At 42.7% G+C, this 25,834-nt stretch overlaps 2 protein-coding genes across 2 annotated transcripts; both read right to left on the bottom strand.

Moving 5' to 3' along the window:
• Nucleotides 1-2,926: 2,926 nt before the first annotated feature.
• On the bottom strand, nt 2,927-15,074 carry LOC120679466 (calcium-transporting ATPase 5, plasma membrane-type-like). Its single transcript, XM_039961062.1, has 35 exons — nt 14,912-15,074; nt 14,562-14,798; nt 13,668-13,784; nt 13,542-13,584; nt 12,796-12,911; nt 12,578-12,709; nt 11,998-12,087; nt 11,798-11,867; nt 11,642-11,712; nt 11,453-11,536; nt 11,296-11,373; nt 11,138-11,209; nt 10,890-10,973; nt 10,724-10,806; nt 10,542-10,650; nt 10,391-10,446; nt 10,283-10,325; nt 10,115-10,198; nt 9,738-9,875; nt 9,279-9,344; nt 9,103-9,198; nt 8,224-8,334; nt 7,957-8,121; nt 7,483-7,542; nt 6,831-6,995; nt 6,603-6,719; nt 6,400-6,498; nt 5,908-6,045; nt 5,229-5,329; nt 5,085-5,130; nt 4,873-5,007; nt 3,988-4,095; nt 3,813-3,904; nt 3,478-3,572; nt 2,927-3,392 (listed from the first exon to the last, which is right to left on the bottom strand). Exons 2-35 carry the CDS (start codon nt 14,715-14,717, stop codon nt 3,367-3,369), a joined length of 3,246 nt encoding a protein of 1,081 aa, XP_039816996.1. The 5' UTR covers nt 14,718-14,798; nt 14,912-15,074; the 3' UTR covers nt 2,927-3,366.
• Nucleotides 15,075-16,843: 1,769 nt separating this feature from the next.
• On the bottom strand, nt 16,844-24,638 carry LOC120679467 (serrate RNA effector molecule-like). The gene is made up of 12 exons (XM_039961063.1): nt 24,267-24,638; nt 22,960-23,027; nt 22,529-22,583; nt 22,342-22,416; nt 22,069-22,143; nt 21,938-21,985; nt 21,736-21,804; nt 20,801-21,589; nt 20,671-20,719; nt 20,373-20,590; nt 20,095-20,298; nt 16,844-17,172 (listed from the first exon to the last, which is right to left on the bottom strand). The coding sequence occupies exons 1-12, from the start codon at nt 24,473-24,475 to the stop codon at nt 17,112-17,114; spliced, it is 1,920 nt and encodes a 639-aa protein (XP_039816997.1). The 5' UTR covers nt 24,476-24,638; the 3' UTR covers nt 16,844-17,111.
• Between the last annotated feature and the right edge of the window lie 1,196 nt (nt 24,639-25,834).

The following is a 25,834-nucleotide window of genomic DNA, read 5'->3' as shown; positions in this document are numbered from 1 at the left end:
AGCTAGCACATGGTGTCAGACCCGGGGCAACTTGACTGTTCATAGGCATAGAATGTTCTAGAGTAAGGGATAGCTCATGAATGTACCTTACACCAACTTGTAAGGATGTGCCATTTAGGTCCACGAACTCCAAAAGTGCATTTTTAGGTCCACCAACTTGTAATTCTTTTCACTTAGGTCCATAAACTATGGAAGTGCATTTTTAGGTTCATAAACTTGTAATTGTTTCACTTTGGTCCATAAACGTCGAAAGTGCATTTTTAGGTTCATGAACTTCATCCATGAGCAATCGTGTGGCTATAGACCCTTAAAGGTCACCCCGATATAGATGTCCATGAATATGTTTCAACCCCTCGCCGAGAACCACTCTGGGTTGACCCAAGTCTAACGTCAGCACAAGATTTTGCACCACAACACCTTACACAACCATATCTGGCCACCCACACCACAGAGGATATAATATCCTCTACCACGGTACACATGATGTTGAGTCCCTCTATAACCTCATCCATCTTTCCAAAGCAATCACCCCTACTCTCCACCCATATTACGGGTTATATCTAGATCTAAGATCTAGTACTCACCAATGGCGGTCTGGTAGCCCCCTTTGAATCCCAATACATGTCAATAACCTCCAAAATAAATCTTTCATCCCCCCTCTCCTTTCTCTATGCATTTGATTTGAAATTGGGGCGCAAATTTCACCATTCTGACAAAACTCCAGCATTGTGTGGGAATCGTGTAGATTCATATTGGTGCGATATCAGTGCATGAAAAGCTAGGTGGAGTGGTATGGACTTAGATGACACGAATTACAAGTTTATGGACCTAGGAATGAATTTTCAAAGTTTGTGGACCTAAATGATACAAATTACAAGTTTATGGACCCAGAAATATAATTTTGAAGTTGATGGACCTAAGTGACACCCTCCTACAAGTTGATGGACCTCTGTTGCAATTTACTCTTTTCAAATCGAGACTTTACCCCTATTTCCATTTCACAATGGCAATACAAGAGTTCGGTATCGCCCAGCAAGGCACAGAAGAGGACGAGAAAAGAAAGAGAGGGGGGAAACCTCGTCATACCCCAGCCTAACCTGCTTCAAGCTAGACTATAAGTGGCTGAGCAGTATTATTCTCGAGATTCCCAAGAATGAGCCCAAACAGAGTACTAGTACGAACTTGGAAACAGAGTTGAAACCAAACACCAACTATCAGACTGTTAACCTACAAAAGAAAGTCGGGTTCAAAGCTGCAATAGGCCCAAGCTAACTTCACTGCTCATCATCACCCTCCTGATCACTTGGTTCCTCCTCATTCGACGGTAGCTAGCGTAGTTGGGCAGGACACGTCTGCCGCACTTGTACGCAATATGCACGCTGATCTCCAGACCCACGATCACTTGATTCAGCCACCCGCTAATGTAGTTGGTGCACCAGGTTTGCCAGAGCATGGTGCGCACATGAGAGGATGACCTTCACGCCATCGATCAACGTGCCCTGGAGCTCCGGGGTGTATAAACTTGCTCAAAAATCCATCAAAGCACAAGCATTAATTACAATTTCCGCTGGGTTCTTGATTAATTTTTTGTGGAAACACGTCTTATTCCGGTATTTCCAAATCGCCCAACAAATTGCAGCGAACCCCAAGGTGTGCACAGAAGCACCACCAGGGAGCCACAATCCAATCCAAGTTTTATATTGCTCCAGATTTCTTGGGGTGTTAATGACCTTGCTAAAACATGCATGAATAATTTCTTCCATTCCATATTTCTTCGGAGGGATTTTCATTATTCACTCCAATCCACATGGACTATAGAGGGAATGTCCAAACAAGCCCTAGATTGACTATATATGTAGGTGACTTGTTTTTTTAGTCACAAGTAGGTCAGTCCACGAAGCTCATCAAAGGATGAACCAAGTGTACCTATTAGTCAAGAATAAATGTGTAAATTTTTTATGAGCACGAGAAATATTTTTTGGAGCAAATAAAAATGTTCCATGATAAAAAAAATATTCGGTTCAAAAGTAGAAATTATTATAGAAGAAATAAAAACATTTCTAAAAATGGTTTGGATCAAATATAGAAATCATTCTCACAATCATAGAAAAAAGTTCGGAGCAAAAAAATCCCAATGCTCTATTTCTAGATTAAAAAGTATTGATTTTTTTTAAAAAAATCAAAGATGCATTCTTGTTTAATATTCTTTTGTTGCATCAATTGCAAATAATATCACGGTGAAAATGGTCTTTAATAAAGCACTAACGGTTCAAGAGAAAGATAGGATTAACATTTACATGCAAATTACTAATGCTTTTCTCTATCACCAACTGGTGTCGGCCTCGTGGACCAATCACACCCACACAAGCCTTCTCGCTGCTGCCAACTGCTGCAGCCCCGGCAGCAACGCCACAGGGCTTCACACCAACGTTCCTGGCCCTCGCCATGCATCTTCTTCCTCACCCTCGCCGGCTCCCCAGCTGTGCGTTTCCAGCTTTCATGTTCGCCGACCTTTCAACGGGAACTTTAGAAACGCTCAGCGGAAGACATCTCAATTCAGTCAGCTGTTGGCGTGTGTGTTTCCTCCCACACTTTCGAGTTCAAACTTTTCAATGTCCAAAGTTTTTTCTGGTGAGGGAATCACATAAGTCTTCAGAATTCAGAGCTCATCAGGGTTCAGAGTTCTCTGGTGCCAATGCCATGACACTCGGCGTTGGCGCAGGTCGGCCGGTGCCAAACTGACTTGCACCAAACACCAGCATGCCAGATTGCCATCTCGATCGCTGTTGCAGTAGTAATTTCTCTCTTACTTTCGACATCCAACACGAAAGGGCATGCAACTTCAACTTGGTCGCAGGACATCACGAGACGATGTCAGTCATGGCGTCAAACCAAACAACTACAGTACAAGCAGGGCACAGGCAGATTAGCTCCTTTTAAACCTGTTCTTTTGACTTTATTTTTGTAAGGTGCATAACAACAGAAGGATGGAAAACAACAGCATCTAGTAGCAGATAAGCATTTACAAATTTACAGTCAGGTTGCCAGAAAAAAATGGTTAGATCGCAAGCTAGAGCTGTTTTAGGTTATACCGTCGCAAGTCCATACAAAACTAGTAGCTCCGATTGTGCTCGCGCTTTCGCTGCCGCATAGCATAGCACATCACCTGGTAGGTTAGTAGCCTAGAACAGGAGTTTGGTTGCTGTACAGTTTACCACTGCATTTCCTGTCGAAGAAACTAGGAAACCTACCGGGCCGGCTTTGTTGGCAGCTTATACATTCTCCAAGCGGCAGTTCCTGTGGAACCAGTAGAATTTATCTTCTCTTCTTATGGCATTGCTATTTACACCGGCTACTCATTGCGCCCTACGTCTGTCCGCCTTCCTCCTCGTCTGCATTAATGATCAATTGAATTCCTCAGCTTTTTGGATCAGAATAAACGCAGAGAAAGGTCAGAAATAGTCCTGGAGTGCTTACCACGGCGGGCTTTACGGCAACAACGGGGTTTGAAATAGTCCTGGAGTGGTCTTACGGGCACCGGAATGAATTTTCCTAGATATGCTAGGGGCCAACTGGAAGCATCACATAGAAAGAATAACACCAAAATTATTCGTCGTGGAATTAGATCAACATTTAATTTCACAACAAAACTACTGTAGGTAATATGGATACAATGGATTTTATGTCATGCTTCTCAATGTTTATAAATGAATTCAGGATCATAAGTTCAAACTACTATGTGGTGCATTACACATTAAAAGGCTCGATAAACTTTGCAAAACCAAGAAGTTGTTATATTTTTAGCCGCATACCTTACAACGCCAATAGCAACTGAAACCAGCCATAGTCTCCAATCAAGTCTCACTGTTTTGAAGAACTTCCCCAGGAACTGAATTATCAGTATCTGCCAAAGGAGAGCAACTTCATAACTACCTCATGGACAAGAGTGCTTGGGAATACAGAGAATAGGTTCTACATCACCTGTACCTGAAATACTGTCGTTATACCGATTATTCCCATGAATAGGTGGTTCTTTGTTACACCTTTGAAGACATTCCTCTCCTCGGGCTTGCGTGCATTGAACTCATTGAAAATCTAGAGTCGAAAGCACATCCAAGTTAGCAAGAACATTTTTTTTTGCAGATGTACATAGAGTCATTTCCGAAAGTAAATTATCAAAATGATGTAAAATATTCACGGTAACTTCTCTCAGGTTAGTCTGACTATACAGGCAAAAGCATTGTCAGTCAAGGGTCTAAAGTCCAGGAGTTTCTAATCGGTCTCGTTAAATTACTGGCACAGACAGAAATGCAAAGAAGGATAGCAACTCGTTGAAAATTGATAAAAGAAAAACATTCCAGACTTCTCAGATCCTGATCCATTTTTGTCCGGGTATCAGGTCAAGATACATAGCTTAAAAACGATTTTCTTATGCCACACATGAAATTTGACTATGATCAAGCATAAATAGCCTATTAGAAGAGCTAATATGAAGTACAACATCCATGGAACTAATAATTTAATAAACTTAGTCAAGTTCAAATTGATTTATTTTTGTTTTTGAAAATAGCCTACCATTAGTAAATATTTCTCTAAAAGGCGAAACAAGACCTGTCACCAGTGTTCACCTTACCGCCGGTAAACCGGCGGTTACCGCCAAAATTTACCGATACCGCTACTAGGCGGCAACACTTACCGGTAGCGGTAACCGGTGTTTTCCGATTCAAAATTTTAAAATACAAAAGTCAAAAAACCGGTTACCGCTACAGTAAAAACGGTAAAATCTACAGTGTGAACGGTAAGGTGAACCCTGCCTGTCACCAGCTATGTTCTGCTATGATTCTTAAATGAACAATCAAACTCATAACCCACCTGGCAAAACACAAATGTATTAAAGATGAAGGTGTTCTTTATCCTCTCAGCATTATATCGGCTTTCATTCTGCAGCCGCAGAATTCTTACTCCAGCAAAATCGAAGATGAGAAGAACTGCTACTTGGTAAAGGGCCTGCATGAAATTCCAAACTATTAGAAAAAAGGAGGAAGATTAAGCAGAATCCAATTGTATAGCACAGGAATACTAACCTGGACAAACAAGTTTCTCCACATGATATTTGTAACAAGAGGTTCCCTGCAGTAGAATGTTTTAAACTCAAAATGCATTGTAATATGCACTGGAACACATTACACCCGATGTTGTCAACAATAAATTATGATAGTTTTACTTGCCTTCGACCAACAGGATTTCTCTTCATAAGGTTGTCAGTTGGTGGTTCGGTGGCTAATGCAAGAGCTCCCAATGTGTCCATGATAAGGTTCACCCAGAGAAGCTGAAAAGTGAAAGAAAGAAAGAATAAGTACGAAGAACATGAGAGGCACAGCCTGGATGCACAAGTGTCTCAGGGAAACTGGTGCACAAGTGTCCATGATAAGCTATATGTCTTGATCTGTATATTAAGGGCCAGTTTGGCAAAGCTCCACTACCTGATTCTTCAGCTCTAGCTCCCAAATTCTATGATACAAGTTATTCTAGTTGGGAGCAGATGAGAAGTGATTCTAGAGTGATTCTGGTGTAAAAGGGCAGCAGGGGGAGAGTTTTTTTTTAGTTCCCAGCTCATAGTGCAAATGGAGAAGTGCTTCTTGTTAGCTCCCCACCAGAATCAAGTTGTGTCTTAACCGTTTGGTACAGCTTCATAGAATCTGCTCCGAAGAAGCTGCGAGCGGAGCTCTACCAAAGAGGCCCTAATTGTTTACCAGGAAGGTTCAAATTTCCAATAATATGGGACATAATAGTAAAATTTTCTGCACATCTTTCATACAACATGACAAGTAACTAATTAATAGAAGCAGCAATTGCTGTAGTAGAGCAGTTGAGCAAATTGCACAAAACAAGGAAATGTGTCCCAACCTCAACAGCATTTAGGGGCACATCACCAGAGGACACAGCAGCAACCACATTAATCACAAGTGCAGCAACATTAACAGTAAGCTGGAACTGAATGAATTTCTGTATATTTGCATAGACAGACCTTCCCCAACGAACAACCTGAAAGATAAAGAACGAGGTTGAAATCCATAAATTCCAATCTCACAAAAACAGTGGTTATGCAACTAGAATTATTGCCTAGAAAATGCACTTTTGACCAAGGACTATACATGTGTCCATACTGCCATGTTCAAGACTTGATTGTCAACTGTGATAATTTAGTAAGAAGCACAATATAACATCCTTAAAGGTACATTTATCAACGCAGCTGGCTAGCTGTAAGTAAAATTATTTACAATGAAAAGAAATCACTGTTGATAGCAGTAAAGCCAGTTAAGTTCTCTCTTCTAGCTCTCCTGCGTATTCAAGAAAAAAAAAGGTTCTCTCTTCAATAATTCTATCTACTAAACAAACCTTGACAACTGATGTGAAGTCATCATCCAGGATTATAATGTCAGAGCTTTCTTTAGCAACTTCTGTCCCCGAAATGCCCATTGAAAGACCTATATCAGCCTAGACGATAAATCAAGCAGCAATTAGGAACAATGAACTCATCAATGTCAAAAGAAGTGACAATATGTAATGACTCCTAAATGTTTTTGAGATAAACATGTCACCTCGTGCAATGCAGGGGCATCATTTGTGCCATCACCAGTAACAGCTACAACATGCCCCTTTCTTTTTAAAGCTTGGACAAGCAAAAGTTTATCATTTGGAGATGATCTTCCCATCACCTGGAACAAGGTAATTAGATCTACAACATTAAAAAATTGAAAGAACTTAATAACTGCTCCTGTGGACAAAAGTTTATAATGACAATGCATTGGAGGGAGGGAGAGAGTTACAATTATCTTGTCAGCGGCATCTGCTCTTGCACTTTCAGACATCTCACGGAACACTTTTCCCTCAATTACAACTGGCTCCGAAATAAGACCATTTGCATCTAGTATTCCACACTCCAAAGCTATAGCCTTAGCAGTTTCGATATTATCTCCTGTAACCATGCGCACCTGAATTGCAAGCACAGCGGCTTATCTATCAGATAATAAGAGCAATATCATTTCCCAGGGGAAAACAGAAAGACTATCCACCTAGTAATAAAACGAGATGGATGGATGACTGGAAAGCTGAGTGTAATCTAGTGCACAATATTTGGTTAATGACCAGTTACAGTATTTAATAAGCTGTAAGTCACGTAGGAGAGGACAATGACTTAGGAAGGGATTGCCATAACTAACCACAGGGCAAAAGCTAGTATTTTTTTTCTTCATGCTCAAACATGGGTAGACAACATTGGTAATCCTTCTTTCTTTTGTCAATTTCTATATTATTATTATACAATTACAGTATGATCATCTCCTCCTGTTAATATTAGTTCCAATCCATTCCATTTTATTTGTTCTTTGAGTACTAAAACACAAACAAAAAGCCTAAGTGGTCCTAATAATGAAAGGTGAGTGATACAGAAGAATAAAAGACAATATAAGTAAAACAAACCTTTACACCAGCAGTAGTGCATAGTCGTACAGCATCCCTTACTCCTGGGCGACAGGGGTCCTACAGAACAATTAACTCTTTATAAAAAAGTTACTGTTGAATGCTACCACCAATTATGCATTTATGCTTAGAAACAGTTGCATGGAGTGACTGAAGAGGGGGTATTATTATGTAAGCTCATGGATACAGGAAGAAAATCATTTGAAGAATGACTTGGTGAATAATAATATCAGACTGAAGTACGGGATTGTGCTGAGTTGGCGAATCATGCATATTGTTTTTCTCTCTTTGTAAAAAACAAGACTAAGCCACGTTCATGACACAAGCAAGTACGGAACAGAAGAACTCAGACTGTACTGTCCTATACTCTTTTTTTAGAGTACTGTCTTGTACTCAAGTATTTGAACATAGGGCTTGACTCCCTCATATCTGTCAAACACAGACACATGAGTCAACATGATAACAGTAACCAACCTTTATTCCTACTATGCCAAGCAGAGTCAGGTCATCCTCAGGCAACTTCCAGTTTACTATGTCTTCCTTTGGAATCATTTCAATGTCAGAAGCACAATATGCAAAAGCAACACAGCGTAATGAATTCGCTGCCATGTGTTCAATCAATTTCTTGTATTCATCGTGCTGCAAATGGTTAAAAGTCCAAGTGAGTCTCACAGAAACCAGTACTTCAAAATTCAGGTGGGTTTCAGAGTAACCAACAAACAAGTTAGGAGAGGATATTACCTTCTCAGCACTCATTGGCTGAACTGAGCCGTCGACAGAAAGCCAGCTTTTGCAAGAAGATAACACTATTTCAGCTGCACCTTTCCAATGTACGTGACCACCTTCATCTGACTGCAATTCAAGGAATCAGACAGCACCACGATAACACAATCAGTATCAGAAATAGGATAAAACGAGGCATAGAAGATGTCATCAATACAAGTCGTGAACAAACATGCTATAAATCTTCGCACGAAGATAAGATTAAGCAAAAAAACTATCCTGATGCAAGGATGACAAGTAAATGGGCAATGGACCATAATGATTAAAACCCTGGAGGCAATTGACTGGTAAGCAGTCACCCACGCAGGGAGAGTGGTGTCTCCAGAACTGGCAGATTTAGAAATATATTACAATCCAAATTATGCTCGAAACACATCCTAAGGCAGTCCACAACTAGCAACAAGGTGTCCGGCAATAACGATTTGGCAAGTTTTTGCTAGTTTCAGCAGCAATCCACCCGGAAAACAATAACAGCCCGCTGACAAATATGAAATGTTACATACAAATGCTAAAATTTGCTGATCAACTGTCACTAGCAATGGTATTTAGCACTAATTAAAGATTACTTGAAACATAAAATATTGCAAAAAATGTAAAATCAATAGGAAAACTCAGGTGTACAATGTTCAATTGTTTGATGCCCCCATGAACAAGTGTTGCATATACTAAGATAAAGCAGTGGAAAAGGTGAGTCAAAAATTTAACACAAATATTCATTCAAACATTCTTTTTTTCCTCGAACAACGCAGGAGAAACCGAGAAACTGTGTGCCATTTCATTAAGAGACATAGGCACATTCTTCACGTTAAGGTCTGATATACATAACTTGCGTACTACCTGTACTGCAACAGCACCACGTTTCTTCTCCGAGTTAAATGGGAAAACATGAATAACTGCAGATTTTGACCTCATGTCATGGAAATCCATCCCTATCTGTGCAAGGTGGAAGATCAAGTCAACAAAAAAGGGGATGAAGAAATACTGAAGAGTGAAGCAGACTTTAGTAATAATACCTTAAGACCCCAAGAAAGAATGGCCTTTTCAGTTGGTGAACCCGTAATTTCTGCCTCTCCCCCATCCTGTACAAAGGAAAAGCATGGATGTAATTGTGTCAAACATGGCAGATTGGTATTTGCTATAGGCAAGTGCTATGGATGATACTTTAACAGTATCCCTAGACTGCCTCCAGGAGGCTGCCCAGTTCAAGTTTCCAACATTTTAAGGGCAAGAACCAGTAACATTAGACAAGCTGATTGTTTCAGATCTTAAACTAGTGATGAACTTGTTGCCTCCCAGTTTCACACTTTAAAAACCAGTGCTTGAAACTCATGCAATTTTCATTTAATTTGTCTAATTTACAAATCGTTAACTGCTGATAGTTCTGAACCTGTTATTTTCTGAACTATCAAAAATGCAGACAGCCAGGCATAAGTTCCATAAATGATCTCGATAACAAGGAGAGTTTTCTATACCTCTGGCAAAAATACAGTTCCTGTTGTGTTCTGTGCAATTCCTTCAATAATAAGTGCCACTGAATCCTCTGATATCTGGCTAATATCATCACAGGGATCCAACTTTGTGCCAGCAAAATATGCTTCCACAACTGTCATCTGCACGATCAATTTCATACAAGTTACCAAACAAATTGTGGTGCCATCGATTATGAAATTTCACAACTAAACACATCAGAGCATATGCGCATTGTTATAGATGACAGTGAACATATGCATGTTCAAGCATTTTAATTAAAGGGAAAGTCATGATCAAGCATTATGTCAGCACAGCATCTTGGGAAAATATCATGACAGAATTTTGAATGGGCAATGGACTGGTAAATGACTTCACAGACCTTATTCAGGGTAAGAGTTCCTGTCTTATCACTGCATATTGTAGTAGCTGATCCCATCGTTTCACATGATGAGAGCCGCCTCACCTATTTAGACAAAAGTAAAAAATCATGATCATTCTCTTGTCAAACTTTTTCATGAACATAGGCATAAAAGTGTTTTTTGTCTACCAGCGCTTTGTCTCGCATCATCTTTTTCATTGAATATGCAAGCCTGAAAAAAAATGCAGACAGTCAAAGCTCTGAAAAATCAATGTAATTCACACAAGGGATTCATACGTCAGAGTTACTGCCAATGGGAGTCCCTCAGGCACAGCAACAACTACAATAGTCACCTGTGGATAAAAAAGAGAAGAATCAGTGAAGTCTTTAAAAACTGTTCATGGTACTAGGTTTACACTGATGTTATTAAGAATTTAAGATTACATACAGCAATTGTCAAGATTCTAATTGCCCCCATAAATCCTTGTTTCAGACCAGTAGTCCCAGCAACAAATTGAGTAGTCCCATCAGGATTCTCGGTATGGCCAGTAAAATATCTGAACTTCAATTTAAAGTCAGTAAGAGCAAGAGACATTTGTGATAGTTGCAGTATAAAGTTAAATAAAATACCTTATCCAAAGCACAACAAGTACTGCACCAGCTACAGACAAGCCTACCAAACCAATAAAAGTTGCAACACCATTCAGGCGAACCTAATAGGTACGAAAGTGCGAATCAGAAAAGGCTGTCAATATTAGTCCATTCAAGAATATGGATTATCATTAAAGACAATAACCTGTAATGGTGTTTCTTCACCATTATCTTCTGAAAGGTTAGCCATCAACTGACCCCATTCAGTATTGATGCCCACGCCTGTTACCTTTTTATTGATAAGCAAAGTTACAGTTAGTTTAGCCATGACGAAATGGCAATATTAAAATTAAAATGAATAAAAAATAAGAAAAAATCCAGTGCACAGTGACATGGAAAATAGGCGTGCTCAATTCCAGATGTTGTCAAAATCCTTGAGCTTGCCAGACTCACCAGCATAGAACCATAGCCATCTGCAACCTTGCAACCAGACATCAAGAATGGTGCCTTTTGATCCTTGTGAACCTAAAATAGCAATGCATCATGAAAATCCAACAGAGGCAAATTTGCAAAAAAAAAAACAAAGCCACTAGCTCTTCCAATAGACTTACAATTTTGGACTCTCCAGTCATACTTGATTCATCTATTGCAAGAGAATGGCCAGATATCAGGACACCGTCAGCAGGTACCTGGAGGTGAAAAAACTGATAAGCAGATTCTACCCAAAAAATAAAAAAGCAGGTGAAAAAAAATAATATACCATCTTACTTGGTCACCGATTTTGAGTGGAACCACATCACCAACAACAAGGTCAAATATTGAAGCTGTAGATCTTTTACCACCTCTAACAACCTAACCAAAAGGGATAGCAAATCAGAAATACAATCAATGAATTGTTCACACTTGGCTACCTAGAGCTACAAACGAAAATGGTAGATGTGGTGTGGCTGTACTCACCTCCACTTGTATGTTCTGTTTCTCCTCATTAAGATGCCGAAACTGAAGAGATTGTCTATAATCACTGATTGCTGGAGAAATGACAATGATAAACATTAGAAAATAGCACACAGGTATGCTACTAAAAAAGATTAACTTGCAATCTAAATCCATTACCAGTAACAAGTATCACAAGGAAGACAGCTAAAAAGATACTTCCACCATCATACCATCCTTCATCAACACCCTAAATGAATAATGTTAAAGAAAAGCAAGTAAGGTAATATGTACAATAAAGGACAGCAGTTTTTTTTAGTTCAAAACTGCCAGGAGAGCGAGGAAAAATGAAAAAGTAGTCTTGTAGATGGTAATAATACCTCTGTGGTCATACCCAATGTCAGTGATATGGCAGCAGCTACCATTAGAATGACAAGAGTTAAATCTTGGCATGCTTCAAATACAAAACGCTGTGAAGGAACATGATAGGATTAAAATTTGAAACTGCAAACATTGGAGCTAAGAGATTCATGCAGTGTTACAAAAATAGCAAAGTTTAGTAGGACCCATGTCTAGTTTAATTTTACCATTAAAAAAACGTCTACCTTGATTTAAGGATCAAGTTCCCCTCTACCATTGCTTTTAAAATATATCTCCTTTCCAAAAAAAAAAATCCTCCTTTTTGCCACTGAGTGTCCCACGAAATGTGGTCCCATACCCCCTCAAGTGGCAAATAGGAGACATGTTTTCAATCAAACTAGATCAAAGTTTAAGCAGAGACACTATATTAAATATATGTAGGATAAAAGGCTAAAAAAGAAAATGAAAGAACAAAGGCAACATATGTAAAAGTAGGGACTTGCAACCACATGTGTTAATGGCAGGACATTGTAACTGTGTATGATTATTTAAAATGCTAGAAATAATAAACGAATCTTATATGATTTACTTATAGCATACCAGTATGTTTTTCCTTTTCTTGCGTGGATATGTATTTGCTCCATAGATATTTCTCCTTTGTAACAATTCATCCTCGTTTGGACTAGCTCCCTTGTCTAAATTACTCTTCAATAAATCTGACAGGCCCTTGACCTGCACAGTTTTTAGTGACACAAACGGAGTTTAAAATGAGATGTTAACCAAAAAAATTATGATAATCTAGCTCAGTATTAACTTACTCCTCCAACTTCTTGAAGAAGAACACTATCATGATCTCTGTTTAATGTGGTAAGCTTTTCCAGTTCAATTGGAAAACTGCGAGAGGCCGTTGCAAGATTTATACCACTATAAGCTTCTGCTTCGTGCAAGGACATTAAAAATAACACAAGAATATAAATAAATTGTATGTAAAACAAGCATATAAAGGAGCATACAAGCATTAAGCACAAGTATAAACAAACAGGGGAGCAATAAACTTTAGATAGTGTGAGGTCCAAGTAGATATATCATGAGGGAAAGACAATACAGCTGGAGGGAGGGAGGGAACCTGAATTTTCTGAACAAATTGGATGGATTTTAATGAACTAATGGATAGGTTAAATAACAAAATGATTTGAAGAAAAAATATTAAAATGGTAACATTAGTGAAATGAATTACTATGGCTGTTATTGCAATGCGAGGGAATTATTACATCTTAATTGATTAAATAGAATTGAACCTTTGCTACATTGCCAACAGAAAACTGCTATGGTATTTAATAAGGAAGCAGGAAAATGTAGGTCACCCCTTTTTATTACTAACGTTCAGTACAAGGATGGAATGATGACATGGTAACATGAAACATCCATCATGAATTTCACCAACAAAGCCCAACATATTAAAAGAATTAAAGTTACTCAACTTTAGAGTGATGTAATCATCCAGTTGGGTAATATGAGCAGTAAAACAAAGTTAAACATTGGTAATATGAAGTAGCAGCCATACCTCTAATATCTTTTTGGCCAGCTTCTTTGAAAAGAAATGCTGCCTGGAGAATACAAATTTAGAATACAAAAAAAGAAACAGGAAAAAGAGAGCATAGAATATCTCGGCAGGCAAAAGACACTGTACCCGTATAACTTGTGCATGGGACCGGATCTTCCTTCTTATAATCTCTTTCTCTTCCTCCTTTTTAAGGTCTAGAGTATATCGAAAGCGGCGTGAAGCATTGAGCACAAGAGCAGCTTGCTGAAATGTAGAGAATAACCATGTTTGTTAGAACTCAATACTAGGAGCTTGTGTTGATCCACAATACATGATTTACATCTCTATCCCAAAGGCCTCATCACCCATCTTCACCTTTACCATGACTAGTCCCCACATGAGCAACTTACCCTATTAAGTAAAACTAGTGTAGTCCCATTGTTGTAAAACAAATTGATGTTTCTTTTCATAATTTCCCAAGTGTAGTCCACTTTCAGTCACCAATTTAGTAAGACCTGTGGCTACACGAATATCCACAGCAACAGAGGGGACCAGGTACTGTGTTTGTCGTCACACAGACTACAATGCCTTTGTAGGAATCCAGAAAGAAAAAATATACAATATGCAAAACCCTTTCAGAATAGCAATGCATGAAGGCGTTTCACTGAAGTATAATTCTTCAATGAAATGCTAGAAGAAGAAGAAGAAAACATATTTCTTCCATGGCAAACTTGTTCATCACAAATCACATTCCCCCTGTCTCCATGTGGGGCAGAGATTCAGGTAAAATGCCCACGCCTCGAACCTCAGAATGACAGCTCCACACTCCAGTCCGCACTCCAGTCACGAGCATCCAGGCATTGCTTGTCCGATTCTCCGTGCATACGCAGACAATCAGAGCGCGGCACGCGCGCGAACCATTTCCAAATCCAAGGAGAAGGCACGCATCACGCAATCCAGATCCCCGACCTGCCCGGCCCGCCGAAGATCCAAATTCGAAGGAGACACAACCGGAGAAGGGCGAGTCGATCGCGCACGTACCCTCCACCGGCGCAGCCGGTCGTGCGGCGCGTTCTTATGCGGTATATCGAAGGCGTCGTCGAAGACCTCCTCCTCCTCCTCCCACTCCGCCTCCGCCCCCTCCTCCGCGGCGTCCGGCGAGCGGATCTCCGGCGGCGGCGACCTCCCCAGCGCCATCCCGCCCGATCACAGCAGCAGCCAGCACCTCCGCCGCGGCCTTCGCAGGAGAGACGACACCGGCGCTCGCAGCCGCAGCCCCTGCGCGCCACACAGACGAGACGAGAGCGCACCTGCCCGTGTCATCACGAGATCGCCATGGAGGCGGGAAAGCCACAGGAACGGGCCGGGGGACAACCAATCGACTCACTCACCTCGGCGTCGCGAAGCTTCCAGAAGGTTCCGCGGGCCTGCTCAACCCCCAGCTCGCCTCGCCTCTCCTCGCCGCTCTCTCTCTCTCTCCCCTCCCGTGCTCTGCTCTCTCTCTCTCTCTCTCTGTCTCTGGGAAAGCGTTCTGTTCCCTTCTTCCTCTGTCCGGTTCTGCGGTCGCGAATGAGAAGTTTGAGAACTCGTTCTCGAGGCGGTTGCGGGGGCGGCATGAAGCTTCCACGAAGCTTCTTGCGTGGCGTTACGCTGCCACGCGGGCCCGAGGCCAGAACCGGGAGCTCGCCCCCGCGTGGCGTGGGACCCACACGTCAGCGGGGGCCGCCGTATCTGGCGGGAAGCAACGACCGGATCGGGTGGACTACGCAGTTGAGCTTGGCGCGGCGGGTTTGAAATGGATGGATAACTGGATATTATTACTGCCAGAGTGTCAGTTGGGGGAATTTCGGTCGGTGCCTCACTGAGTTTTATAAATTGGGAAGAAGTACACGGGGCAATGGGAATCCGACGTGGGATCGTCGTGTGGTAAATATAGTAGTCCTCTTGGGGGAAAGAGTAATTTTCACATGATATTATCATCTTTTTTTTTTGCTATGGTACTGAGCAACATTATGGCAGTCCTTTTGTTGTGAGGTCAGTGGACCGTGTTTGCCAGGTACGTACTACATGTTACGCTTCTCATTCATTAGTGAAGTCGACATGCCAACGTGCAAAGGATTTCTTGGAAAGTTAACAATTGGTCTACGCGTTTTTAGATTGGCCTAAAAACTTAGTGGTATTATTATATACCTGAACTCGTACTCTTGGGAGAGCATCAGAGTCAGAGTGAACTCGTGTAAACACAGTTAAGCCACCAAGAAAAATGTTACTATGCTATCACCATCATGGACGGGAGCTAGCTATTAATGTATTTCATCATGCCATTACCATCACCAAGAAGGCAAGAAACCGGTCGCACCGGCAGCAACCACACATCTACGGTTGCCCAGGCGCGGCGACAGAAGGAATGCTGACGGCGCAGCATCGCATCATTGGTAACATTTTTCTTTTTTCTTTTTTGAAGAATTGGTAACATTATTCGATCCAGTTTGATCTGTCCAGGATAGATATCCCGCTGCAGAGTCAGTCCACGTTGCGTGCCTCCCACTTCGCCGCGAACCCGGGCTTCAGCTCACACGTGCTCCTACTGTAGTCCCGCAGCTCCCCGCTACCATCTCCCGCACCTTCCTTTCGGGCCCGGTCCACCTCACCGCTTGCTTGCGCGCCGGGCAGGAGAGCGAGAGCTCGCTCCGGCGATGCGTCAGGTGGCCAACAGCGACCGGCGGCGGCGGACGGGGCTCCTGCGTCCTGCCCTGCCGCCGCTAGCCGGCAAGGAAGCGTGCCGCGTCGCCGTCCATTCACCGAAACACACTCAGCTGCGTGGTTGGCTCACTCGATAGATCCCAGAATTTCGCCCCTGGCCCCATGCGATCACAGTCAGCACTGCTGAGTCAGCATTGCAATTAGTTCCACATGGTTTCCAGATCCGATCAGCAGATACAAACAGACTGGACGGGATCGGGGTCCATCAGGGGAAGACTAGCCTTTCCGAACAGCTTCTTCCATCCACGAGCTGGACCAGCACCAGACAGTATCTGCCCACTAGCTAAGACCAACATGCTTGCCAGCTCCGGCGGATCACAGAGAAAAGAATTCTGGGAACAGCTTCAGGCGCTGATAAGCTGCAAGCACAGGCCAATGGCGCCAGATCCCAACCCCACTTGTCATTTGCCCATTTGCATGTGCAGGTGAGTACAATTTTTTTTAAAAAAAAACTGCAGGTGGATTGGAGTACATACACGGCATACACAGTGACCCACAGGCCCTGTTTGGGCTTGGTTCCTAACTCAGGGCTGGCAGGGATCCAAGGGTAAAGATACTTGTACCTAAGAGAACATAAAATGAAAATCTTTCCCATTGTACAAAGTTACAGGTAGCACTGAAGTGATGTGGTGGTTCCTTGTTTCATGGCTAACGCGAGCGCGCAAATGTACTTCCCGTGTTCCATTTTACAGACAATGAGAAGAGACAGCTCGTGAGTCGAGACACAAATGCCTACTGGGGTTCCTCCACAGTAATTCTAGATGGCGAGGTGTTTCCCCACTGTAATGTTACCTACAAGTATCAGAAGGCACATGGAGCAGGAAAGTCCTACAAGCTTCGGTAGTCCATGACAGTCACTTCGTCTTCAGGAGCATCAAGGTCTTGGTAGCTGCAATCAGGGTAAGACGAAAACTGGTGAAAAGGTGTACCAAAAAGCCGAATAGAAAGTGCATGGGAAAAACATTTCTGAAATATCTATTGGTAGTTTCATCAATAAATATTCGAACCCATTGTGTAAGGCTTATACACAAGCAAGAAATTTGCATTGTTAGCATGCACAAGGGAAGAACAATATCTGGAAAGACACCTCCTAGCCAAGCATACATATCATAATATCTGGAAAGAAAAGTTGGCAACAAATAATCAAGAAAGTTTTTTTCTACTGTTCAGGATCTTCAGTTGGGTGCGACTAATGTAGGGTTCGAGCGAGTGCACGGGGGTTTTGGGTACGGTAGCAGGAGTCAAGAGGGGGAGGATGTGTTGAACTTCGCGTTAGCCTACGACTTGTTGATAGCGAATACCGTGTTTAAGAAGAGGGAATCCCATCTTGTGACGTTTCGTAGTGGACAACACTCGAGCCAGATCGACTTTATCCTTGCTAGGAGGGAGGATAGACGTGATTGCTTAGATTGTAAGGTGATACCTGGGGAGTGTGTTGCCCCTCAACACAAGCTTGTGGTGGCGGGCTTTCGTCTTCGGGTACGTGTCCACCGGGACAAACGTGCCAAGACTGCGAGAACAAAGTGGTGGAAGCTTAGAGGGGAAGCGGCACAAGCGTTTAAGGAAAGGATGCTAGGTGAGGGGCCTTGGGAAGAAGGAGAAGACGCAGATGACATGTGGCTAAAGATGGCAACATGTGTTCAGAAGGTGGCCTCAGAGGTGTTTGGCGTGAGTAGGGGAGGCAAACAGGAGGGGAAAGACACCTGGTGGTGGAATGACGAGGTACAAAGGGCTATTAAGGAGAAGAAGGAGTGTTTCAAGCGCCTCCACCTTGACAAGAGTGCAGCCAACATCGAGGGCTATAAATTAGCGAAGAGGGTTGCAAAGCGAGCTGTGAATGTAGCAAAGGGTAAGGCGTATGATGACCTGTATCAACGGCTAGGCACGAAAGAAGGGGAAAAGGACATTTATAGGATGGTTAGGATCCGCGAGCGCAAGACAAGGGACATCAACCAAATCAAATGCATTAAGGATGGGACAGATCGACTGCTAGTGAAGGATGAGATCATGGATAGATGGATAGAGTACTTCGACAAGTTGTTTAATGGGGAGAGTGAGGGCCTTACCCTTGAGTTAGATGACTCTTTTGACGATACCAACAGACGTTTTGTGAGGAGAATTCAGGAGGTAGAGATCGGGGAGGCTTTGAAGAGGATGAAGGGAGGTAAATCGATGGGCCCTGATGGTATCCCCATTGAGGTGTGGAGATGCCTAGGAGATAGAGCAATAGAATGGTTAACTAACCTTTTTAATCTCATTTTTCGGTCAAACAAGATGCCGGAAGAATGGAGAAGTATATTAGTACCTATCTTCAAAAACAAGGGTGATGTTTAAAGTTGTACTAACTACCGTGGGATTAAGCTGATGAGCCATACGATGAAACTTTGGGAGAGGGTTATCGAGCATCGCCTAAGAAGAGTGACAAGTGTGACTCAAAACCAATTTAGGTTCATGCCTGGAAGGTCAACCATGGAGGCGATTTTCTTAATACGACAATTGATGGAGAGATATAGGGAACGGAAGAAGGACTTGCACATGGTCTTCATTGATCTTGAGAAGACATATAACAAAGTACCGAGAAATGTCATGTGGTGGGCCTTGGAGAAGCACAAAGTCCCAACTAAGTACATTACCCTCAATAAGAATATGTACAAGGATGCGACGACGTTTGTCCGGACATGTGATGGCAACACCACTGACTTTCCTATTAACATAGGCCTACACCAGGGGTCAACATTGAGCCCTTATTTATTTGCTTTAGTGATGGATGAGGTCACAAGGGATATACAAGGTGAGATCCCTTGGTGTATGCTCTTTGCTGATGATGTGGTGCTAGTTGACGAGAGTAGGGCAGGGGTTAATAGGAAGTTAGAGCTGTGGAGGCGCACGTTAGAGTCGAAAGGGTTCAGACTTAGTAGGACCAAGACCGAGTACATGATGTGCGATTTCAGCGCGACTAGGCATGAGGGGGGAGACGTTAGTCTAGATGGACAAGTGGTGGTCCAGAAGGATACTTTTCGGTATTTAGGATCGGTGCTACAAAAGGATGGCGACATTGATGAAGATGTTAAGCATAGAATTTCAGCTGGCTGGTTGAAATGGCGGCAAGCTTCTGGCATCCTTTGTGACAAGAGGGTGCCACAAAAGCTAAAATGCAAATTCTATAGGACAACAATTCGTCCGGCGATGCTATACGGTGCTGAATGTTGGCCTACAAAAAGGCGACATGTCCAGCAACTGAGTGTAGCAGAGATGCGGATGTTGCGGTGGTTTTGCGGGCACACAAGGAGGGATAGAGTCCGGAACGAAGTTATTCGGGATAGGGTCGGAGTGGCACCAATTGAGGAGAAACTTACCCAGCATCGGCTGAGATGGTTTGGACATGTCCAACGAAGGCCTCCTGAGGCGCCGGTGCGTAATGGGGTTCTTGAGCGGGTCGATAATGTAAAGAGGGGTAGAGGTAGACCTAAACTGACGTGGGATGAGTCGATTAAGAGAGACCTTAAGGATTGGAATATCTCTAAAGAAATAGCTTTGGATAGGAGCGCTTGGAGACTAGCTATCAATGTGCCTGAACCTTGAACTTATTTTTTTCGGGTTTCATCTCTAGCCTACCCCAACTTGCTTGGGAAAAAAGGCTATGTTGTTGTTGTTGTTCAGGATCTTCAGTTGCTGTTGAACGCAATTCAAGAATGTTTTTTTTTAAGAATTGCAATTCAGAATGTTGGAAATGAATTGTTTACACTGAATAGTGATGACTTTAGGGAACACGAATGCAAACCGCAACAAATTTGAGATACAAAGTACTAACCTTCGTATTCTTCGAGGATCATGCATATGAGGAGGTGGCGGAGCACTGAACATTGGGGATGGACCACGCATTGGGGGGCCACCACCCCTTCCTGCTTTCCTAGGATGTGGACCTCCAGCTGGCTCAAAAGGTGGTGGCCCACCCTGATCCCTAAACATATGCATGGCAACTTCCGGGGGTGCAGGAATAAATGGTCCTAGGGGACTGCAATGGAGATGAACTGGCAATGAGTAAACCCGTCAAATTTCAAAATAAGAAAGCTGAAGTTGCAGACTTACCCAGCACCAGGCACGGGCATTAGAATCGGGGGAGCAGGAATATCTGGAGGGAAGGCACCATGCATAATTGGATCACCAAATGAATCATAAATAGCATCATCAGGGTTTTCACCAGACCCATCATGTGGTGGTGAATCAACATTTGTGTCAAACCTACGATTCCCACGCTCATCTCTCAGCCGACTCTCTATTGGTGGCCTTTGCCTGCCTTTTCCCCTCTGAACATGGATCAATACAAAGAATTACACAAGAAAGCCACCAATTTGTAAGCGAGTAAAAACTTAGTGATGAGGCTTACTGGAGCAGGTTGCTGCATGATAGGTGTTCCACCAGGAGCCTTTGGATCACTGCATTCAAGATAAATGCCTCATAATCATCTTGCAATTTTAAAAACTAGCTTAATCAAAAGGATGAGTGCAGAAACATACTTCATATAGTTCTCAAAGTAAATATCATCTCTCACTTTCGAAGTTAGCTCAACTACAACATCTGCATGCTTGAGTTTAAGATGCTTCTGGACAAACTCAGCAGCATGGAAAAGTTTAGTGCAACCCTTCGCTCCACAACCATACTTCCACCCATACTTCTCATCCCTTATTTTCCTCACATATGGATCCAAGACTTCAGTAGCAGCTGCATCAATCTTGTCCTTTGCTTTCAGTATTTCAAGTGGATCCTGACCATGAATCCTGTTTTGCCAGAATGAATCAAGTTTATTCTCCCATTCAGTTGCATTTGAGCTATCCCCATTATATGTCCTCGCATCAGCTTTCACATGCCTAAGGCCTTTAGGTTCGTTTGTCTCAGACATACCATAATAATCCACACCATGAATACGCCATAAATAAGTAACAAGAGTGTCCAGCAACTCAGCACCTTCAAGACCCTTCACAGTAGATGATCCCCGTATTATAACAATTGGCCCCATTGAACCGTGTGACTTATCCCTGTCTGGCTTGTCATGGTCACTACTTGAGAGAACATTGTTTTCAACACCCTTCTCAGAATCAAGTTTACAAATGAGAGCTTGAGCTTGCTCGATGTCAATTCGGATTCGCCGAGCCTCAGAACTAACTGGGTGAGCCTTGGGAGCAGAATAGTATAAATCCTCAGGGCCATTTCCATGTTTCCCTTTTTTACCATTTGATGAGTCCACAAGATTTTTGCTACTACTATTTCCTGATTTGCTCGCTGCCAAACCTGTTAACCCTGGGCCACTGCACAGTACCAAAAACGAATAATAACTAATACAAACTCTTGATATGTGTGTGTGTGCGCACTAGGTCAGGCGTGTGTACTGCACATTACAAAAAAAAATGTGTGTGTGTGTGTGTGTGTGAGAGAGAGAGAGAGAGAGTCTCACGTGTCCAGACTTCCGCTCTGTAAATCTTGGAAGAATTCATTTGCAGTAGTTCTTGCCAGTTCATTCCTTCTGTTTTGTAATAAAAGAAGATGATTACAGCTCAGATGGGCAAGAACATTAAAGAAACAATATTGCAAAAATGCAGAACATTAGCACAAGGGAGACTAGAGTATGGCTGAAATAGACTAAGAAAGTAGCAAACCTTTCTATGACAACTTCAAGGTTTGTAGGATGGTACTTGTTTCTTAACCTAAAAGAACAGGAGAAAAATTAATAAGATATTGAAGAGAATAAGATAGTAAATCACAATGCTGTGATATAAAGAACCGTTACCAATCTTCATCCTTATGGATGTCAAAGTATGCTTTCTTCTGAGTTGTGATGTACTCTGACTTGTACTCCTCGTATCTATAAGTATAATGAACTAAAATGTCAAACTTCCACACAGCAATACAGAAAGTGTACCACACACAGCATACATAAAGTGTACCATACACATAGCAGAAATGATTCTTTAGATGAAAAGGGACAAAGTCTGGTTTTAGTTGAAATATATGCCTGCCAGAAATTTGCACTAAAAAAAGGAGGAAGTCTAGCACAGTGCACCTGCTTTGAGCTTCGACTGGTGAAACATCATCCTCGAGCTCCTGAATGAACTGCTTGTATGACATCAGACCTTCCCTGTAGAAACATCAGTGTTGCTCACTCTGGTTGTTCCCCATATCGTGTTCATGTCAAAATAAAAGTAATACTAGTAGCCAACAAAACTAAGATAAAAGTGTCAATTAGGTACCTACGACCGTTCCCAGGGCCTTCATTCCACCCACCACGTCCAGAATCCGACCAATCTATACAATAAGATTACAATTAAAGGAACATCACAACCAATAAATTCTGTCCGTACATACTAAGTAGCTTGAACTGACAAGATACTTAGTAGCACATAAGCTTTAAGCAATGTCAAATTGTGTTTCTAATACCATATACATTTAAAGATTTTCTTCGAAAGAAACAGGTGGTATGAGTTATGATCCAGCCCAAAGTGTATATAGTGTGTTGTATGCTTGACAGACTTGGCGAAGATCACGAGAAATCATATCAATTACGGGTACAATGAACTCGATCAGCGCTACTTTTTCAATCTCCAGTTGAGCTTACAACTTAGTATCTGTATTAAATATGACAGCTAGCTGATAATGGTAAACCCAGCTCATTAATTCATACCTGGTGCACGATTCACATACCGACCATCACCACCTCTTCCTCCTACGCCACCATGGCCATTTCCATACCTAGGAGACAAAAGGCAACAAATTCTAAAACTGCCCCAAAACTCAAACCAATGTGCAATAAAAAAAAATTGGAGACTAAGATTAAAAAGAATCGTCACATGATTTCCTTCCTTTCTGCACATACCCAAATGGGAAAATTCCGTGCAGAGAAATCTGTAAAGAGTTACCAAAAATCTACAACAGTTGCAAAAAATCAAGAAATATAGTTGTTTCACATGAAAAAAGGAGCACCATAAGCATTTGAATACACATATTATTAATAGCACATTCAGTTGACTAGAAAGCATTGTCATTGCAGGAAGCTTCAGCAATTGATGGAACTGTAGCCATTCAGTATAGAAACCACAGAACAGTCTCCTAATGTAATGAAGTAAGGGCCATAGCCAGATAGCCTAGAAACCATAAACTGTAACGGTCATTTCTCTTACTTTACTCTAATTCTAACACCACTGTTACAACAAATAGCACGCACGGAAACCTCATGTCACAGTATCGTGCTGAGGCGTCCAATCGGCATAGCTAAACCAAACAAAACTTGCAATACCAGTACACACCAACCAATTTCAAGTGACAACAACATGCAATGCACCTAGAAAGCTCTGATCTGCTCATGTCAACTATCAAGCTAAACTCCCCATCCCCCCACTCTCTTCCTATGCCACCATGATCATTTCCATACCTAGGAGAGAAATCTCAACAACTACAAAAACTACCACAGTGCTCAAATCAATGTGCAAGGGAAGAAAAAAAAAAGACAACAAAAACATCCAATATTTTACTTCCTTTTTGCTTATAGCTACAGACCGCCTAGAGTTCTCAAATGGGAAAAACAAACCCATGCAGATAAGGTTGTGAAAAGCTATTACAGTTGCAACACATTATCAAATATGCTTGTGTGTGTGGGGGGGGGGGGGGGGGGGCATCATAAGACTTGGAATATACAAATTATTAATAACACATTCACTCCAACAGAAAGCAGTCACTGCAGGAAGCTCAGGTCACTGATGTTAAAGGGACACAGGAGCTAAACACAGGCACTACGAATCCCTAATGTGATGGAACCTCACATCCCAAACTGCAAAACCGCAACCTCTAATCAGCACAGCTAAACCAAGCTAAAACAGCGATTGCCAATAAGAACCGACAAACTACGACCGACCGCAACAAGCAGAGCACCTAGCAACATCTGATCTGCTCGTTCTCAGCTACCAGCTAAAACTCCCGAATCCGCCCACTCACCTCCTGTCGTCCTGCTCGTGCCCTCCTACGCCGACTGGCCCGAGCCGGCGCCGGTCGAACCCGCCGCCACCGCCATCCTCCCTCCGATGCCTCTTGTGCGGCCCCGGCGGCGGCGGCCCGGGGAGCGGCGGCGGGAGCACGGGCGAGGCGTGGCGGCGCTTGCGGTCGCTGCCGGTGGGGGGAGGGGACGCGTCCGCGTCCTCGGCCATGGCTGCGCGAGGCGGGATCCTAGCTAGGGCAGCCTCGCCTGCCTCGATCTGGAGGGCCTCCCGGGTCGGGTCGGCTCGGGAAGGGGAAGGGGAAGGGGGGAACCAACCGGAAGCGGAAACGAAGAGACCGGAAGAGGGTGGTGGGTGGGGGATCCGGGGACGCGTAGTGAAATGTCCCCTGACGTGTCCGCGCGTGGGGTCCGGATTGACTTGTCCCGGTGAGGCCTGGCAGTGGGCCCGTTCGTGTACTGGGTCCCGGTTGACAGAGGGATGCGAGTTGGTCTCATTCATGTCCTTCATGGTTTTGGTTGAAAGAAAAGAAAAGATCTTTCGCATAAAGTATGGAAATTTGATGCCTTTATCTTCATCTCACTCTGAAGTGTTTAAAGTGTCTTTACGACAAAGCATGTAGGAGTAAAAGGTTTTGCAAAGGTAGATAATTCAGAACCTAAAAGGTTCCATTTCAACTTGAGGTTTCGTTTGGAACATGTGAATTTTGTTGGGTTCTCGGCTTCTTTACAACCCAAGCAATATGCATACACGAAGGTGGCACCAAGTGAAGTGGCAGAGTTTCGCCCTCATATGTGCACGTGTTGAGTACAGATTGGTTAGGGGGTATTTATACCCCTAACCTTTGTTACATAATGACCATGATGCCCCTACTTGTCCGGAATATTCTGCGAATATTCCGGGATGTAGGTCATCTCATACAGGTTGGAGTGTACAAATTGTCTACCCTATCCGATTCGTAATCGAGATGCTCCCCCGAAGCTTCGAGTCAACCTTCGAATTAGCGGTTGACCTTCGGTGTCTTCCGGGGATCTTCGGCTGACGGGATCACCTTCGGTCATGTCCTTTGATCTTCGGGACAAAAGGTAACCTCCGTCCTTCAGCGACCTTCGGTCACCAGCGACCTTCGGCTCCCGTCTTGTAGCTTCGGGCAATCTCCGTTATCCGAGACGATGACCCCCAACAAATTTCATGACATTCTTTCAAGTTTCAAAATGTTGTTATTTTTGCTGCAAAACTTCATGGTCTCCTCCAAATGTTATTATCTGAAACTAAAATATTCGTGCATTCCAAACGGCAAAACATGAGCCGACTTTTCGGCGGACGGTGCACATTCAGGCCCCGTTCAGTTTGCCATTTTGGGATAAAAAGTTATTGTAGCACAGTTCGTTGTTACTTGACAAATAATGTCCAATCATGAATTAATTAGACTTAAAAGATTCATCTCGTGCTAATCAGTTAGACTGTGTAATTAGTTATTTTTTAACTACATTTAATACTCCATGCATGTGGCCGAAAATTCGATGTGACAGTCACTGTAGCAATTTTTTTGGAAGCGCACGGGCCTCA

The sequence above is a fragment of the Panicum virgatum genome, chromosome 6N, assembly GCF_016808335.1.
Source record: "Panicum virgatum strain AP13 chromosome 6N, P.virgatum_v5, whole genome shotgun sequence".
NCBI lineage: Eukaryota > Viridiplantae > Streptophyta > Magnoliopsida > Poales > Poaceae > Panicum > Panicum virgatum.
The sequence above is the reverse complement of the archived record's forward strand: the minus strand, read 5'-3'. Positions and strand labels throughout refer to the sequence as shown.

Excerpts from the sequence above, each read along its gene's own strand:
- LOC120679466 (XM_039961062.1), bottom strand. The coding sequence starts at position 14,717 with ATGGCGCTGGGGAGGTCGCCGCCGCCGGAGATCCGCTCGCCGGACGCC. Across the intron at positions 12,088-12,577 it reads AGAAAAGGAAAAACATACTG|CGTTTTGTATTTGAAGCATG; the intron begins GTATGCTATAAG and ends GTTCCTTCACAG. Across the intron at positions 10,326-10,390 it reads CCATTGGCAGTAACTCTGAC|GCTTGCATATTCAATGAAAA; the intron begins GTATGAATCCCT and ends ATTTTTTTTCAG.
- LOC120679467 (XM_039961063.1), bottom strand. The coding sequence starts at position 24,475 with ATGGCCGAGGACGCGGACGCGTCCCCTCCCCCCACCGGCAGCGACCGC. Across the intron at positions 22,144-22,341 it reads CCAGTCGAAGCTCAAAGCAG|ATACGAGGAGTACAAGTCAG; the intron begins GTGCACTGTGCT and ends TTATACTTATAG. Across the intron at positions 20,299-20,372 it reads ATGCCCGTGCCTGGTGCTGG|TCCCCTAGGACCATTTATTC; the intron begins GTAAGTCTGCAA and ends TCTCCATTGCAG.